This window comes from Mus caroli, unplaced genomic scaffold, assembly GCF_978045245.1.
Source record: "Mus caroli unplaced genomic scaffold, Mus_caroli_1 scaffold_1, whole genome shotgun sequence".
Lineage (NCBI taxonomy): Eukaryota > Metazoa > Chordata > Mammalia > Rodentia > Muridae > Mus > Mus caroli.
Window position 1 is genome coordinate 17129678 of NW_028227256.1, and position 18163 is coordinate 17147840.

The following is an 18163-nucleotide window of genomic DNA, read 5'->3' on the forward strand; positions in this document are numbered from 1 at the left end:
GAGGCAGGCTTGTAACCTGGAGGTGCAGATTTGTTGGAGAATAACCTGGAAACTGGTGCAGGTATTGGTGGGGAGTAACCTAGAAACTGGTGCTAGGTACTAGCCTGTTAGTTAACTTATTTCAACCTTAGGACAACCTTAGGACAGGTTCTCTAAAATGGAGTCTGAACACAAATGATCTGGTCTTTCAAAATCTGTATTATTTTTTTAATTATTTATTATTTATTTTATGTATGTGAGTACACTGTAGCTGTCTTCAGACACACCAGAAGAGGGCATCAGATCCCATCCCATGGTTGTGAGCCACCATGCAGTTGCTGGGAATTGAACTCAAGACCTCTGGAAGAGCAGTCAGTGCTCTTAACTGCTGAGTCACCTCTCCAGCCTCAAAACCTGTATTATTTAATGTTAGACATTTGGATCTATTAGGACTCTCCAAAAACAAAAGTGGAATTTCATGCTTCCTGTTCTTATAAAACACAAAGTTTTAAATATAGGACTTAGCACATATCTTCCATGTTACTTTAAACATTTTTAGCCGACCTGGATTAGAAATCGGTTAGTGTGAATAATTGGCTGATAGCTGATCCACTTTAGCTGCCATGAACCATGTCTTTGTGGAAATACATGTGGCACATTTATCCACTAAAAGTGTATGTGCTCAAAAGAAGACATTAGTATTTATTTTAGCCTGATATATTATTTTATTATTTTATGTGAATGAGTGGTTGCCTCATTTGCATATATGCATGAGCTGCATGTCTGATGCCCAACAATGCATATTAGAATATATACTACTCAATTTATTTAGATGAAACAAAGTATATACATTTATATAAATTTTCTATTCGCCAATTGCGGGCGGGACCTGAGACTGCAATAGTTACGGAAGCAGAAACCAGCCTGAGTAGGGCCACAGGCCTCATCCGGCAGGACCAGCACAGGGGTAGCTAGAGCACAGGGTCGGCTGACACCCGCCAGCTACCCACGACCCCCGCCACAGGATTTTGAGACTGCTAGTGAGTGGAACACAGCTTCTGCTCCAGTCCAATCACGCGGGACCTGAGACTGCTCTGGTTGGGGAGGCAGAAATCCGGCCTACCTAGGGCCACAAGCCTCTTCCGGTCAGAAAAGCACCTGGGTAGCTAGGGCGCAGGGTCAGCTGACACTCGCCAGCTACCCACAACACCCGCCACAGGATCTTAAGACTTCTGGTGAGTGGAACACAGCTTCTGCTCCAAACCAATTGCACGCGGGACCTGAGACTGCATTAGTTAGGGAAGCAGAAACCTGCCTGAGAGGGCCACAGGCCTCATCCGGCCGGACCAGCACCAGGGTAGCTAGAGCCCAGGGTCGGCTGACACCTGCCAGCTACCCACGACCCCCGCCACAGGATTTTGAGACTGCTGGTGAGTGGAACACAGCTTCTGCTCCAATCTTTAAACAGTGACAACGACAACAACTAACCCCAGAGATTACCAGATGGCAAAAGGTAAACGTAATAATCTTACTAACAGAAACCAAGACCACTCACCATCATCAGAACCCAGCACTCCCACTTCGCCCAGTCCAGGGCACCCCAACACACCGGAAAAGCTAGACACGGATCTAAAAGCATATCTCATGATGATGGTAGAGGACTTCAAGAAGGACTTTAATAACACACTTAAAGAAATACAGGAGAACACTGCTAAACAGGTAGAAGACATTAAAGAGGAAGCACAAAAATCCCTTAAAGAATTGCAGGAGAACACTGCTAAAGAGTTACAAATCCTTAAAGAAAAACAGGATAACATAATCAAACAGGTAGAAGTCCTTAATGAAAAACAGGAAAACACATCCAAACAGATGATGGAAATGAACAAAACCATACTAGACCTAAAAAGGGAAGTAGACACAATAAAGAAAACCCAAAATGAGGCAACACTGGAGATAGAAACCCTAGGAAAGAAATCTGGAACCATAGATACCAGCATCAGCAACAGAATACAAGAGATGGAAGAGAGAATCTCAGGTGAAGAAGATTCCATAGAGAACATCAGCACAACAATCAAGGAAAATGTAAAATGCAAAAAGATCCTAACTCAAAACATCCAAGAAATACAGGACACAATGAGAAGACCAAACCTACGGATAATAGGAGTGGATGAGAATGAAGATTTTCAACTCAAAGGACCATCAAACATCTTCAACAAAATTATAGAAGAAAACTTCCCAAATCTAAAGAAAGAGATGCCCATGAACATACAAGAAGCCTACAGAACTCCAAATAGACTGGACCAGAAAAGAAATACCTCCCGACACATAATAATCAGAACAACAAATGCTCTAAATAAAGATAGAATACTAAAAGCAGTAAGAGAAAAAGGCCAAGTAACATATAAAGGCAAGCCTATCAGAATTACACCAGATTTTTCACCAGAGACTATGAAAGACAGAAGATCCTGGACGGATGTTATACAGACACTACAAGAACACAAATTCCAGCCCAGGCTACTATACCCAGCCAAACTCTCAATTAACATAGATGGAGAAACCAAAGTATTCCACGACAAAACCAAATTAACACATTATCTCTCCACGATTCCAGTCCTTTAAAGGATAATAACAGAAAAAAACCAATACAAGGACAGGAACCACGCCCTAGAAACAACAAGAAGGTAATCCCTCAACAAACCTAAAAGAAGACAGCCACAAGAACAGAATGCCAACTTTAACAACAAAAATAACAGGAAACAACAATTACTTTTCCTTAATATCTCTTAATATCAATGGACTCAACTCCCCGATAAAAAGACATAGACTAACAAACTGGCTACACAAACAAGACCCAACATTTTGCTGCTTACAGGAAACTCATCTCAGAGAAAAAGATAGACACTACCTCAGAATGAAAGGCTGGAAAACAATTTTCCAAGCAAATGGTATGAAGAAACAAGCTGGAGTAGCCATTCTAATATCTGATAAGATTGACTTCCAACCCAAAGTCATTAAAAAAGACAGGGAGGGACACTTCATACTCATCAAAGGTAAAATCCTCCAAGAGGAACTATCAATCCTGAATATCTATGCTCCAAATACAAAGGCAGCCACGTTCATTAAAGAAACTTTAGTAAATCTCAAAGCACACATTGCACCTCATACAATGATAGTGGGAAACTTCAACACACCACTTTCACCAATGGACAGATCATGGAAACAGAAACTAAACAGGGACACAGTGAAACTAACAGAAGTTATGGATCAAATGGATCTGGCAGATATCTACAGAACATTCTATCCTAAAACAAAAGGATATACCTTCTTCTCAGCACCTCATGGTACCTTCTCCAAAATTGACCACATAATTGGTCACAAAACAGGCCTCAACAGATACAAAAATATTGAAATTGTCCCATGCATCCTATCAGATCACCATGGACTAAGGCTGATCTTCAATAACAAAATAAATAATAGAAAGCCAACCTTCACGTGGAAACTGAACAACACTCTTTTCAATGATACCTTGGTCAAGGAAGGAATAAAGAAAGAAATTAAGGACTTTTTAGAGTTCAATGAAAATGAAGCCACAACATACCCAAACTTATGGGACGCAATGAAAGCATTTCTAAGAGGAAAACTCATAGCTCTGAGTGCCTCCAAAAGGAAACTAGAGAGAGCACACATTAGCAGCTTGACAACATACCTAAAAGCACTAGAACAAAAGGAAGCAAATTCACCCAAGAGGAGTAGACAGCAAGAAATAATCAAACTCAGGGGCGAAATCAATCAAGTGGAAACAAGAAGAACTATTCAAAGAATCAACCAATCAAGGAGCTGGTTCTTTGAGAAAATCAACAAGATAGATAAACCCTTAGCCAGACTCACTAGAGGGCACAGGGAAAGCATCCTAATTAACAAAATCAGAAATGAAAAAGGAGACATAACAACAGATCCTGAAGACATCCAAAACACTATCAGATCCTTCTACCAAAGGCTATACTCAACAAAACTGGAGAACCTGGATGAAATGGAGAAGTTCCTAGACAGATACCAGGTACCAAAGTTGAATCAAGATCAGGTTAATGATCTAAACAGCCCTATATCCCCCAAAGAAATAGAAGCAGTCATTAATAGTCTCCCAACTAAAAAAAGCCCAGGACCAGATGGGTTTAGTGCAGAGTTCTATCAGACCTTCAAAGAAGATCTAATCCCAGTTCTTCACAAACTATTCCACAAAATAGAAACAGAAGGTACTCTACCCAACTCATTCTATGAAGCCACAATTACTCTGATACCTAAACCACAAAAAGACCCAACAAAGATAGAAAACTTCAGACCAATATCCCTTATGAATATTGATGCAAAAATCCTCAATAAAGTTCTTGCTAACCGAATCCAAGAACACATCAAAACAATCATCCATCCTGACCAAGTAGGTTTCATCCCAGGGATGCAGGGATGGTTCAATATACGGAAATCCATCAACGTAATCCAGTATATAAACAAACTCAAAGACAAAAACCACATGGTCATCTCGTTAGATGCGGAAAAAGCATTTGACAAGATCCAACACCCATTCATGATAAAAGTCTTGGAAAGATCAGGAATTCAAGGCCCATACCTAAACATGATAAAAGCAATCTACAACAAACCAGTAGCCAACATCAAAGTAAATGGTGAGAAGCTTGAAGCAATCCCTCTAAAATCAGGAACTAGACAAGGCTGTCCACTTTCTCCATACCTATTCAACATTGTACTTGAAGTCCTAGTCAGAGCAATTCGACAACAAAAGGAGATCAAAGGGATACAAATTGGAAAAGATGAAGTCAAAATATCACTCTTTGCAGATGATATGATAGTATATATAAGTGACCCTAAAAATTCCACCAGAGAACTCCTAAGCCTGATAAACAGCTTCGGTGAAGTAGCTGGATATAAAATTAACTCAAACAAATGAATGGCCTTTCTCTACACAAAGAATAAACAGGCTGAGAAAGAAATTAGGGAAACAACACCCTTCTCAATAGTCACAAATAATATAAAATATCTTGGCGTGACTCTAACTAAGGAAGTGAAAGATCTGTATAATAAAAACTTCATGTCTCTGAAGAAAGAAATTATAGAAGATCTCAGAAGATGGAAAGATCTCCCATGCTCATGGATTGGCAGGATCAACATTGTAAAAATGGCTATCTTGCCAAAAGCAATCTACAGATTCAATGCAATCCCCATCAAAACTCCAACTCAATTCTTCAACGAATTAGAAAGTGCAATCTGCAAATTCATCTGGAATAACAAAAAACCTAGGATAGCAAAAACTCTTCTCAAGGATAAAAGAACCTCTGGTGGAATCACCATGCCGGACCTAAAGCTTTACTACAGAGCAATTGTGATAAAAACTGCATGGTACTGGTACAGTGACAGACAAATAGACCAATGGAATAGAATTGAAGACCCAGAAATGAACCCACACACCTACAGTCACTTGATCTTCGACAAGGGAGCTAAAACCATCCAGTGGAAGAAAGACAGCATTTTCAACAAATGGTGCTGGCACAACTGGTTGTTAACATGTAGAAGAATGCGAATCGATCCATTCCTATCTCCTTGTACTAAGGTCAAGTCTAAGTGGATCAAGGAACTACACATAAAACCAGAGACACTGAAACTTATAGGGGAGAAAGTGGGGAAAAGCCTTGAAGATATAGGCACAGGGGAAAAATTCCTGAATAGAACAGTAATGGCTTGTGCTGTAAGATCGAGAATTGACAAGTGGGACCTCATGAAACTACAAAGCTTCTGCAAGGCTAAAGACACCATCAATAAGACAAAAAAACCACCAACAGATTGGGAAAGGATCTTCACCTATCCTAAATCAGATAAGGGACTAATATCCAATATATATAAAGAACTCAAGAAGGTGGACTCCAGAAAGTCAAATAACCCCATTAAAAAATGGGGCTCAGAACTGAATAAAGAATTCTCACCTGAGGAATACTGAATGGCAGAGAAGCACCTGAAAAAATGTTCAACATCCTTAATCATCAGGGAAATGCAAATCAAAACAACCCTGAGATTCCACCTCACACCAGTCAGAATGGCTAAGATCAAAAATTCAGGTGACAGCAGATGCTGGCGAGGATGTGGAGAAAGAGAAACACTCCTCCATTGTTGGTGGGATTGCAAGCTTGTACAACCACTCTGGAAATCAGTCTGGCGGTCCTCAGAAAATTGGACATAGTACTACCGGAGGATCCAGCAATACCTCTCCTGGGCATATATCCAGAAGATGTCCCAACCGGTAAAAAGGACACATGCTCCACTATGTTCATAGCAGCCCTATTTATAATAGCCAGAAGCTGGAAAGAACCCAGATGTCCCTCAACAGAGGAATGGATACAGAAATAATGGTACATTTACACAATGGTGTACTACTCAGCTATTAAAAAGAATGAATTTATGAAATTCCTAGCCAAATGGATGGACCTGGAGGGCATCATCTTGAGTGAAGTAACACAATCACAAAAGAACTCACACAATATGTAGTCACTGATAAGTGGATATTAGCCCAAAACTTAGGATACCCAAGATATAAGATACAATTTGCTAAACGCATGAAACTCAAGAAGAATGAAGACCAAAGTGTGGACACTGTGCCCCTTCTTAGAATTGGGAACAAAACATCCAGGGAAGGAGTTACAGAGACAAAGTTCGTAGCTGTGATGAAAGGATGGACCATTTAGAGACTGCCGTATCCAGGGATCCATCCCATAATCAGCTTCTAAACGCTGACACCATTGCATACACTAGCAAGATTTTGCTGAAAGGACCCAAATATAGCAGTCTCTTGTGAGACGATGCCGGGGCCTAGCAAACACAGGAGTGGATGTTCACAGTCAGCTATTGGATGTATCACAGGGCTCCCAATGGAGAAGCTAGAGAAAGTACCCAAGGAGCTAAAGGTATCTGCAACCCTGTTGTCGGAACAACATGATGTACTAACCAGAACCCCGGAGCTCTTGTCTCTAGCTGCATATGTATGGAAAGATGGCCTAGTTGGCCATCAATGGAAAGAGAGGCCCATTGGACTTGCAAACTTTATATGCCCCAATATAGGGGAATGCCAGGGCCAAAAGAATGGGAATGGGTGGGTAGGGAAGTGGGGGGCGCTATGGGGGACTTTTGGGATAGCATTGGAAATGTAATTGAGGAAAATATGTAATAAAAATATTAAAAATTAAAAAAAAATTCTATTCACACAAATACTAAGATTCCATATCACTTATGCAATAATATATATGTGTGTGTGTGTGTGTGTGTGTGTGTGTGTGTGTGTGTGTGTGTACTTTTTTAGTACGTTGATAATAGTTTGAGTAAATATGCTATTCCTGATCAGATCTCCTGGCTCTAGAATTACACATGGTTATGAACCACCATGTGGGTTTTGAGAATTGAACCCAGGTACTCTGCAAGAGCAACGCCTGCTCTTAACCACTGAGATCTCTCTCTAATTCCTGATATATTGTTTTTAACAATAAAAGACACGATTCTCTGTTCATTGGTATCATGGCTTTAGGCTGAGGGATGTAATCTATAGTTATCTCGGGTTTGTTTATTTCTAATTACATAATCACCCAGTGAGTCTTGCAGAACTGCCAATTTGGAAGGCAATGAACTATATAGATTTGCTTCCTTGGTATTGAGAAAGCTCCAATCCTGAAAGCAATGGAAGAAGTGTCTGTACACCTAGTACTTCGTTTCCTGACAATCAAAGCCAGGTGCTAATGATGACCTCAGGCTTCTGGCTGCAACAGTGAGGTAGCACTGATAAATGCCCATCAGTGGCCCTAAAAAATCCGTGACCAGTTTCAGGATAAAAGTCTAAGTTCTTAACATAATCTACTGAGCAACTAGGCAGTTCATCACATGACTTGGCTGTGACAATCCAGAGAAATGATAAAATACTGTGTCCCCAGTTTAAAAATATGTGCAAGTATACCTTGCTTATTTAGGGATTCTGTTAATATTCAAAAGTTGTTAGAATATACATTACTCAATTTATTTGGATAAAATAAAGTATATAGAGATATTTATACAAATTTTCTATTCATACAAAAACCAATATTCCATGTTACTTATACTATTATAAAACATTTATATACTTTTTTTTAGTATTTTGGCAGGAGTTTGAGTAGGTATGTTATTCCAGGTTATTCACCTTTGAAGTCTTCCTACAAATTATTGCCAAAAAAGTTATTCACATACAAGTTTAAAAGCATAAAGTCCTTAGTGAATTGAACATCTGTGTCAATAACAGGCTAACATCAATAATAAGAAGGATTCAAGGAACACATGTAAATGAGTTGGTGCAATCACTCATTTAAGTGAATAAAGGAAAGAGATGGGTCCAGGCAGGTGCTCCTGTGCAGACACACACAAATTAGTTAATGGACCCAACAAACCAAAGTTTTATTTGAGATGGTGTTGGCATTTTTAATCGGTCCAAGAAAGAGTGTAAAAACTGAAATTGAATCACCAACTTTTTTACTGTGTTTCATACTTGCTCAGTTCCTTTCCTGCAGGAGGTAAATGCACCATGGTCATTTCAACATTAACACTAGAATTCCTGACTCAAAGATATGCACATGTGAGCATGATATGTGCTAAGGGTTAGAAATGCACTGACAGAAAGTGTAGACCTCAGTCTATTCATATACATTCACCCATATACCAATTACATACATTATCAGAAGCTGCCAGTAACAAGTTTTCCAACGTACATTAAACATTGCAGTTTAATGAAGAGGATACTTGAAAACTAATACATTCTATCAGTAAAGTAAATGTAGTAAGGGGGAGAACAGGCAGAACATACCAGGAAGAAGACACCGAAAGCACTCCATAAATCAACACAGGAAAGGATTCGTAATAGATGCTGAGCTAGTGGAAGCTGGGAAAAGAGGATTAAGAAAACTCTGACAGAGGCTGCTCATGGCTTTGTGCTTTACTAAATACAAGGTTTTGAAACATGTAAGAAAGATCTGCCAACCTCAATGTCCTCGTGAAAACTGGGAAGGACTGATCCATACAGTCGTGGAGTCTCCCAACTAACAGTTACTTTTGGAGAATTTTATGGAAGTTGTACAATGAATTTCTAAAGTACAATTAAAAACTTATTTTTTTATAACTCTCTAGTCTAGCAGCTGCCCCTTCACCTCCCACCCTGCAAGGCAAGTTCCTGCCTCAAGCCTTTTGCATGAGCTGTTCATCAAGGCTGAGATTGTCTTTCCCAATTGGTATAGGTCTAGATCCTTCTATTCTCTTTGGTCAGAGGTTGCATGATTCTTTAGAACACACTTTATTAACCACGTAACCTCTAGTGGCCAGTCGCCAACCTGGACATCTACACAGTATTTCCTTAGTTTCCTTTAGAACATACTCTGTCATATAAATGTATCGTTTCTCCTAGTCTCATCATATGTTTTTCCAAAAACACAAAAAAACACAAGAATGTGTTTCTCCCTCCCTCTCTCTCTCTCTCTCTCTCTCTCTCTCTCTCTCTCTCTCTCTCTCTCTCTCTCTCTCTCTCTCTCTCTCTCTCTCTCTCCCTCTCTCTCCCTCTCTCTCATCTTGGCACTGAGGTGATCACTGAATTAAAAAAAACATATAAAAGAGAAAAAGTGGGAAAGGGAGGCAACAACAAATGTTTTGTTTTGTTTTTATTTGTTTCTTTCTTCTGTTTTACTTCATTTCTTCATTTCTTCATTTCTTCATCCAGGAATGTTATTCATGAAAGTAATTCTATATGTTACTCAAGGTTGATAGCTATGAACTTTCTAGTATGTGATATATTTAATGAAATTTGGGGCTATATTGAAGTGGGGCCTGCCACCAATGCCACTAAGCTTGATTACCTTCTGAGTTCAGTTCAATTCCCAGGACTTACAACCCACATGATGAATGGAGAGAACCAACTTCTCCAAGTTGTCCAGAAACATCCACAGGTGCAGTATGGTATGCACAAAACTAAATGCTCTCTCTCTCTCTCTCTCTCTCTCTCTCTCTCTCTCACACACACACACACACACACACACACACATATGCACACACACATAAACACACATATAAACACATAAACCCATGCGATGTGTAAAAATGTAATAAAAATGTTATGAAAGAAAAGCGAAAGCCAAAAGTTAAGTTGCTAAAGAATAGATAAAAGATTTCGAGGTTATAAAATCCTACCATCTGTTAAGATATACATGCTAGCTGGATAGATGGTTCTGCAGTTAAGAATTCAGGTGACTCATACAGAGGACCTGAGTCCCAACACCCCTAATCAGAAGGCTCACAACTCTGCAACTCCAGCTCTATTATTGTAGAGGCAGGAGGTGTCTGAGACCCTCTTCTGGGTTCCAATAGCACTTATCTACACAAAGTCACATATTGTATGCATAATTAAAACTAAATATTTTCAAAGAAATATATATTGTGGGGATGTTTGTTGTTATTGTTACATGTTTTTGCGCATGATGCATTTATCACCCACTATTATAACAATAGCTAGAGCATAGTGGTCAGTTTTCTTTCCTGTTTTCTCTAGCTGCTATATTTTCTGCTCATGCGTGTGTTCTAGTAAGTCAAGCACTGAGCAAATAATGTAACTGACTCTGAAATTCATGATACAACTATGATTCTGAAAGTCAGATGAGATCTTTGGTCAGCCTCCACTGCCTCAGAATCAGAACCACCAAGAACCAGAATTCCACACTGTTAGGATTTGGATCAAATGGCATCACCGAGCAGTTATGCTCTGGCAGTATGCTGCATCAATGTCCACATCTATTAAGTTTGTTTACTAACTAGACATATTATCTCTCTCATGTTGGGATTTCTGTAGGTGTGGACAGATGGGTTTAAAGTCTTCCTTCAGGCATAACACACATAGGATTGGGCAGATGGGTTCCAATAAGCAACCTTTAGGCCTGGAACACATGGGTGAGAGGAAAAGAGACACACCATTATCTAGTGATGGGTAAAATCAAGTTAGGAATAGACATAATTTAAGATCTAAAATACCAAAAGCAAAACTGGAGGCTGACACATTGCTGTTTTCTTTCAATGGTGTAAATCTCAGTCTGCTAGTTATTGGTTATAAGTGACCCCAGAAGCCTGGAAAGAAGATCTCTGGTCATAAGATGATGGCTTCAAACACTTTTTTACTGACACAAGCACATTTCATTTCATTAAATATTTCCATCAGTGATTAGATGAGTGTTTTTGAGACTGCTGAACAAATGGGAGAATAATCTTAATCAGAAACGAAAATATCAGAATGCAGATGTTTCCCAGGGCAGAGAGATGAGCGAAAATAACATAATGAAGAAACAGGTAAAAAGACAAGAGACTTATGTGTCCCAATACCCAAGGTAAAAGAAAAGAAGCCTTGTACAAGTGTATGGTGGGAAAATTGTTATTTGAGGCAACACATGGAGAAAGAGCAGGAATTACAGATGCAAAGATCATTGCCAAGACTGACAGCATGAGGTAGCTGGAAAAGTCAGCTGACTTATTGGCTCTATTGGTAGGCACACCATGTCTGTTCTGATAGCTGGAAGCCAACTATGCTGAACAACTTCTGCTGATGCCCACGTTCCTAAGCTGCCATCTCTAATCTGTGCCATGCCCCAAGTGGTATTGGCCTATCAACACAGTGCTGGTGAGCACTCTCTGACTTCCAACCCTGGAGAGAAGAGACAGGTTAGAGTACTTATTCCTGCAAGACACTCTCATCAGCCAGTTGAGTCCCTGCCGTGCAAACCCTCATGAGTCTCTCCAATAACCAGCTCCACACTTACAAGTCTGGATTCCAGGAATAGCCCCTTTTTCTCTACCTTTTTCAGCAAAGCATGGAAAAAAATATCTGGCTTTACTAGTCCTAAGGTATGCACCATCCCAAACATGTAATTATGTAAATAGTTTGCTTGCTTAAATATTTTTTAAAGATGTTTAATTCATGTTATTGATTTGTGTATGAACACCCTGATTGATAAAGTAACATAATGTGTCTTATATCAAACACCTAACAAAAGACCATGTGAGTAGTTGCCTCTGGTTATTTAAACATCTCATGTCCCTATGATAGGTTCCATTAATGCACATGTTACAGATGAGGAGTTGGAGGTCCCCTGGGTATTTTGCTTAAGGTCAAACAGCCAGTGTGAGGCTGTGGTGGGTTTGGCTCCATGTTATCTGACTTAAGAGTCCCTCTAGGGCAACAAAAGGGAATTATGGACAGAGAATGAAAAAGAAGAACCAGAAGTCCCCATTGTTCACATCTAACCATGCCCTGGGAAATCCATCCCTAGTCTTAGCCCCACTTCCACCCCACCCCCAGCCTATGTCAGGCAGGAGATTCCTGCTACCTCCTGTTTCCATGAATGCTCTCTCCCAGAACTTGACTTCCATTACATTCCCAATCCAATACCCCAGCATCTACTCACCTACTTTCAGCTCCCCTCCTGCAATGAGTAAGCATGCCACACTCAGAACATTGCTTCTGTCCACAGGGAATTCTAAGGTACCCATCACATAGAGGCATCGAAGCACTGGTAGATCAGTATCCACAAGAACAGTCTTGTCTGCAGGAGACAAAAAGATCACTCAGAGATTAGCCTAAGATGAGAGCCCCTTTCTCTCCTTCAGGGATGCTTCATGCTTCTGACAATTCAGGAACTGCTCCTGTTGTTACCGGAGTCAGGCCAGGTACAGCAACCAGAATAAATATTCCATATGAGGCAGTCTTGTTAAAAAATAGGAAAGAATGTCAGTTGTGTGTAGCAAATTTTGTCACTCCTTAATACAATAAATGTTATGGCCAAAAACTTTTGTTGATACCCTCAAATACAACCCCAATTTCATACAAGTTTAGTATGGAAAGATATGAACTCTGTAAGCTTCATATGTGTGTCCTCAATTTTGACTCTAGTTTCAAGGCATACAGAACAATAGCTAAGGCCTTGGCCTTGAAATGAGAGACAATTTGGTTCTAAATCTCAGATCTGCTACCTGCTAGATGGGAGACCAATTTTATCCTTCTATGACTCAATTATCTTCTCTGTAAAATGGGAATGAAAATAGTATCGACTTCCTCACAGGTCTTCTGTGGGTATTAAAATATTTAATAGATTATGGTAACCCCCTAATTTCTACAAAGTAATACAAAGTCCACAATGACTCCTCAGGAAGTGCTGAAGAGAAGCATTGCATATACAAATATCCATTTGGTTGGCATACTTATAGGGCTTATGGGTGACTTCAAACCATTATTCTCCTATCTTTACCCCTCCTCCCTTCATCTCTCCTCCTTTTATCGATTTCAGAAAAGCCTTTTCTATATAACTTCAAGAGAAATAATCACAGATTTTGCCTGAACTTAACAATAAAGTAATGTATGAATAAAACATTTTCACTTAAAATAGTAAATATTTCATGTAGGCTGAAGTATTAACTGTTGCTCTCTTCAACATGAATTAAAGATGCCCAATAAATGTTTCTGCTTAAATTTCAAGTACCACAATCACTGACCAGTGAACAGAAATTTTTTAAAGTTCTTTTGCTAGTGTAATCTCATTTCCCATGCCAGAAAACAATGTACTCTATCATTCGTAGGTACCTGACCAGGCTAATTAACTTGTTATGAGTAATGCCTTGCTAGTGCTTGCATGGTTCCTTAGTTAGAAGACCAGACATTACCTCCTGTGGCAAAGACTAGGAGAATGCAACCTAACTGGTTACACTTTTAGACCCCATCTGTTTTTACAGTTAAACGAAGTCATGTGACTGAGTTGTAGCCAATGACATGCAGGCATTCTTCCAGTATAACACCTTCAGCCTAGCCCATACCCTCTGTTACAGCATTTCTCTCAGCTGAGCACAAGGAGTTGATCTCAAAGTAGCTGTATGGTCCAGCATCAGCAGCACCACTCACTCCATGAGGGTGCTGGATTTTAGCTGACAGTAAAGCACCCCTCACCTCCTCCTTAGTGATCTCTATCACTACTGCCTCTAGAGAAACACTCTGTCTTTTTCATACTCCCAAGACACCATCAACATATTTAAGTCAGAACATTAGCATGTATTATTTGAGTCACATCCACACATAATTGCATATTACATAGTCATTATCACTAAGGCTGCCCTTCCTGTCCTCTTTTTAGAGGAGGACACTAATTTATAAAAGAAAGAAATTGTGCTTATTATAATGTTGGAAATAAAGACATTAACCAAGTGTTTCCAGCTCGGGAGAGTCCATCAGCTTACTAGCATGTATATAAGAACTCGCTCGACAGAGGCATAAACCTCAGTCTCATCTTAGGCTCTTCTCATAACATTCAAACAAAAGAGTGAAATAGCAAGGCAATGCTATAGTTTTATATATTAAGCAGGCTCACAATTTTGAAGTAAAAAGTTATTTCAAAAAAAGTGTTAGAAATTAAAGTTTTGTGTAAATGGTCCTCATGTGTCCAAAACTATAGTCAATGCTTGCATATAGAATTTGATTACACAAAACAATAAACACAATTAAATAACTAATTCATTTGTTCAAAGAATGTGTACAGAACATACACATACAGGCACACACTAATGTGCACACATTCACACAGGCACACAACACACACACACACACACACACACACAGGACACTAGACTCCTTGAAGGTAACTCCTATGTAAAAATATAACAAATACATAGGATTTGGGGTTTTCCTTTTATAACATGCCCATCTTAAAGGAACTCTCCTTTTAAATTGTCCTTCCTACTCCAAATGATCCAACCAATTTCCTAAGAATCACACACAGATTAACTGCATGGGACCAGTATATGATTTCTTCCCTCATGTGTATTTTATCAAGATATGAAATAAAATGTCATTTACATTGGGTCTTCAGAACCATTCCCAGGAGTACACACATACATACAATTGAGCCACATCCAGGAGGAAAGGAGGGGCTGCAGGGAAGAGAAGTATTAGTATTGTTTCTTTGAATGTTAATTTTGCACTTTCAAGTTTCCTAGATTCAACTCTCCAACTTTGTTCCTCCTTTACTTTCTTGCAATATGTCAACCCTTTCAAGAAGTTGGAAATGAAAGATGAATGGGTAGTGTTTCTTATCATTTCATGATACAGATGCATTAGTAAAATAATGCTACACTTTAATTAGTTGGCTGTGGTCTAACGTTTTTTTATTTCCAGATACTTCTGGTTGAAAAAAATACTAAGGAGCTTATTCTGTTCTGATGAAATAAATGTATCTCATTTAACCTTTTCTGTTAAAGGGGTTCTCCTTGTATCACAGTTGCAGAGATGACACTGACATGAGCCAAGGAATACAAACTTCATGCTGAAACTGGCCCCTTGAGCAGACAAGCTGCCAGGTAAAACTGTCCTCAAACATATGGGCAGCTTGTGTGTTTTTGTCCTGGTGTGAATTTGAACCAATATGCTACACTCTCTACAAGCATCATCTCTGTGAAGTTCCTGAAAGCATTTCTAGAGTTCACTCATAAAAAGTTCTAACTCACAAAACAAATGCACCTCTATCTTCATTGCCCCCTAGTACTTTCCACCTATTCCTAGATGGATGCAGTTCCTCCATCCTATTCTGTCAATGACCAATCTATCCTACTTGAGAGAGTGAGCTCTGGCATATGGAGGGAACCATCTGGAATTTCTATTGCTCAATGGGAGGCTGATGGGGGAGCTGATCTGGAAAGAGCCTCCAAAAAGAAATAATGAGTTCCAGATGTAATTAAAGACTGCCTTTCCCCCCAAAGGGGCTTAGGACCAACCATGGGGTGGTGTCTCTGGGTACCAAATCACACTCTTTTACCACTTGCTCATCCATCAACTGCTAAGCACCTCCATAGTTACCCTAGTATCTCTTGCTGAGCAACTGCTTTTTGGGTTGATTTCTTAGCATGTTCTATTGTGACAATCAGAAATATAAAAAAAAAAAAGCTTTAAAAGAATTATCTGGAAACTTAACTCTAAGAAATATCTTTAGGATTTCCCTGTGTACTGGGCATAATAATAAAAAACAAAGGAGACTTAATCTTGTACAAATATATCACTATCCTCAAGAACAGAAAAGTGAAGACCTGACCCAAGTGGAAAGACAGATGTCTCTGTGGTGGTCTAGGACTTCTGTACCAGGAGTCACTTAACTAACATAATCATGAAATATTTCATATAACTTCAACCTTAGATTTTAAACTCAGTTTTCCCCCAGAAAAGTCCAAGAATCAAGGTCACTATAGGGTAGCATTCCAAGGATCTGATACTTGTCTAAATCCTGCAGAAATGAGACAAAGGGCAAAGGGCACAGATCTTGGGAACAATGATGGGTCACATGCATAGGCATGAATTAGGGGAGACAGAACCACTGTTTGTATGGTAGGTTCTGTATCAGGCCCCATAACTTAGGTGGTGCAGACAGTTTCCACTACAACTCTCCATTGTCGAGTAGGCAGCCTGCCCCAACAGTGGACATAAATGAGGCTTCTAAGAGCATGCAGGGCACAGAAAGACACACAAGGACCATTTATTTGTAGGGTGTCATTTTCCTGAGCCTTCCATAAGTAATGGGTTTGTTTCTGCATCCAGACTCAGCTGAGACATTTTCCTGTAAATGCAAGAATGAAATGAACAGTAAATGCTAATGTCATCAGATCTCTAGTAAATGAGATAATCCTTCCTTAAATAAAAGAGGAGAGTATTTTTAGCCCAGAATGCAAAGTTATGGCTGGCACTTCCCATCTTTTGTAGCCTTGATTAACTTTAAGGGAATACACTATCATAATTTATAAATATGGCCAAGAACAATAGTCCAAAAAACAGTGGAAGATTTTATGCATGAATAATTCACAGGGATGAAAGGTTAACATGACTGAAAATTAGTGAAACAATGGCTTCTCAAGAGATCCCTCCCACATAGAAAAACTGAACAGGATTCTGCATGACAATAAGGATGCCTTCCCTGTGTAACAGCACTCTGCTCAGTGAGCTGCAAGCTTTATTGCACACTTTCTTAAAAAATCAACTCCACACAGGTGCTTTCTTTATTCTACTTTATTCTATCCTTTCTATTCTCTCTCTCTGTCTCTCTGTCTCTGCCTCTCTCTCTCTCTCTCTCTCTCTCTCTCTCTCTCTCTCTCTCTCTCTTTTCAAATTGGTCTTAAAAATAGGCAAAAGAAACAGTTTCTCTCTCTCTCTCTCTCTCTCTCTCTCTCTCTCTCTCTCTCTCTCTCTCTCTCTCTCTCTCTCTCTCTCTCTTTTCAAATTGGTCTTAAAAATAGGCAAAAGAAACAGTTTGCACAGGGCCCGGAGGCATGATTCAAGAAAGAAAGGCAGGCCTCACACCTTGATAGAAAACCATCTGCCTCTCTGGTGTATGTGCCTGTGTGTGTGTGTGTGTGTGTGTGTGTGTGTGTGTGTGTGTGTGTGTGTATGTGTATGAGAGAGACAGAGAACCAGAGACTGACAGAGAGACAGACTTCAACAGAGATTCAGACATCGAGAAGTGAGATTAGAAAAGAGGAGAAAATAGCCCCCCTCATTTAAACTACACACTACCCTTCCCATCCCTCCCCCCACATACACTCTGAATGCTGTTTCCAGTCCTGTGCAGACATGCATAATCCCCACAGCAGAATCAACACTTTAAATTATGATATTTTAATTGATCAATAAAATGTTTAACATACAATATTTGCCTCTTCCTCTAGTCTATACCATCTGTTCTACATAAACAAACAAAAAATGGCAAATCTGGGCAATAAGAAGGCTTTTTAAGTAAAATTACCAAGAGTGTCAGATCAATCCTCTGAACTCCAAATTCTGAAAGGAAAAATGCCAGAAAGTGCTACTATCTTCATACTGATGATGGGAAATTAAAGGCTTTTCTCATCTTTCTAGTTTGACTGTTTTCATCCAGGGATAGTGCTAACTTACAGTGTTGGCTACTTTTATGTCAGCCTGATGTAAACTGGAATCAGTTTGAAAAACGTAACATCAATTGAGTAAATGTGCCAACCACAAGATTGGGCTGTGGTGCGTTTTTTAGATTGATGATTGATGTGGGAGGGCCCAGATGACAGTGGTAGGTGATGTCACACCCGG

General features: G+C 39.5%; 1 protein-coding gene across 3 annotated transcripts in view; it reads right to left on the reverse strand.

Moving 5' to 3' along the window:
• Pkhd1 (PKHD1 ciliary IPT domain containing fibrocystin/polyductin) overlaps window positions 1-18163 on the reverse strand; it is a 544477-nt gene that overhangs the window by 168695 nt on the left and 357619 nt on the right. For all 3 annotated transcript variants that reach the window (XM_029477026.2, XM_021159032.3, XM_085835877.1), the window contains exon 53: window positions 12486-12623. In XM_029477026.2, the coding sequence (XP_029332886.1) occupies window positions 12486-12623 (138 nt within the window). The remainder of the gene's footprint in view (window positions 1-12485; window positions 12624-18163) is intronic.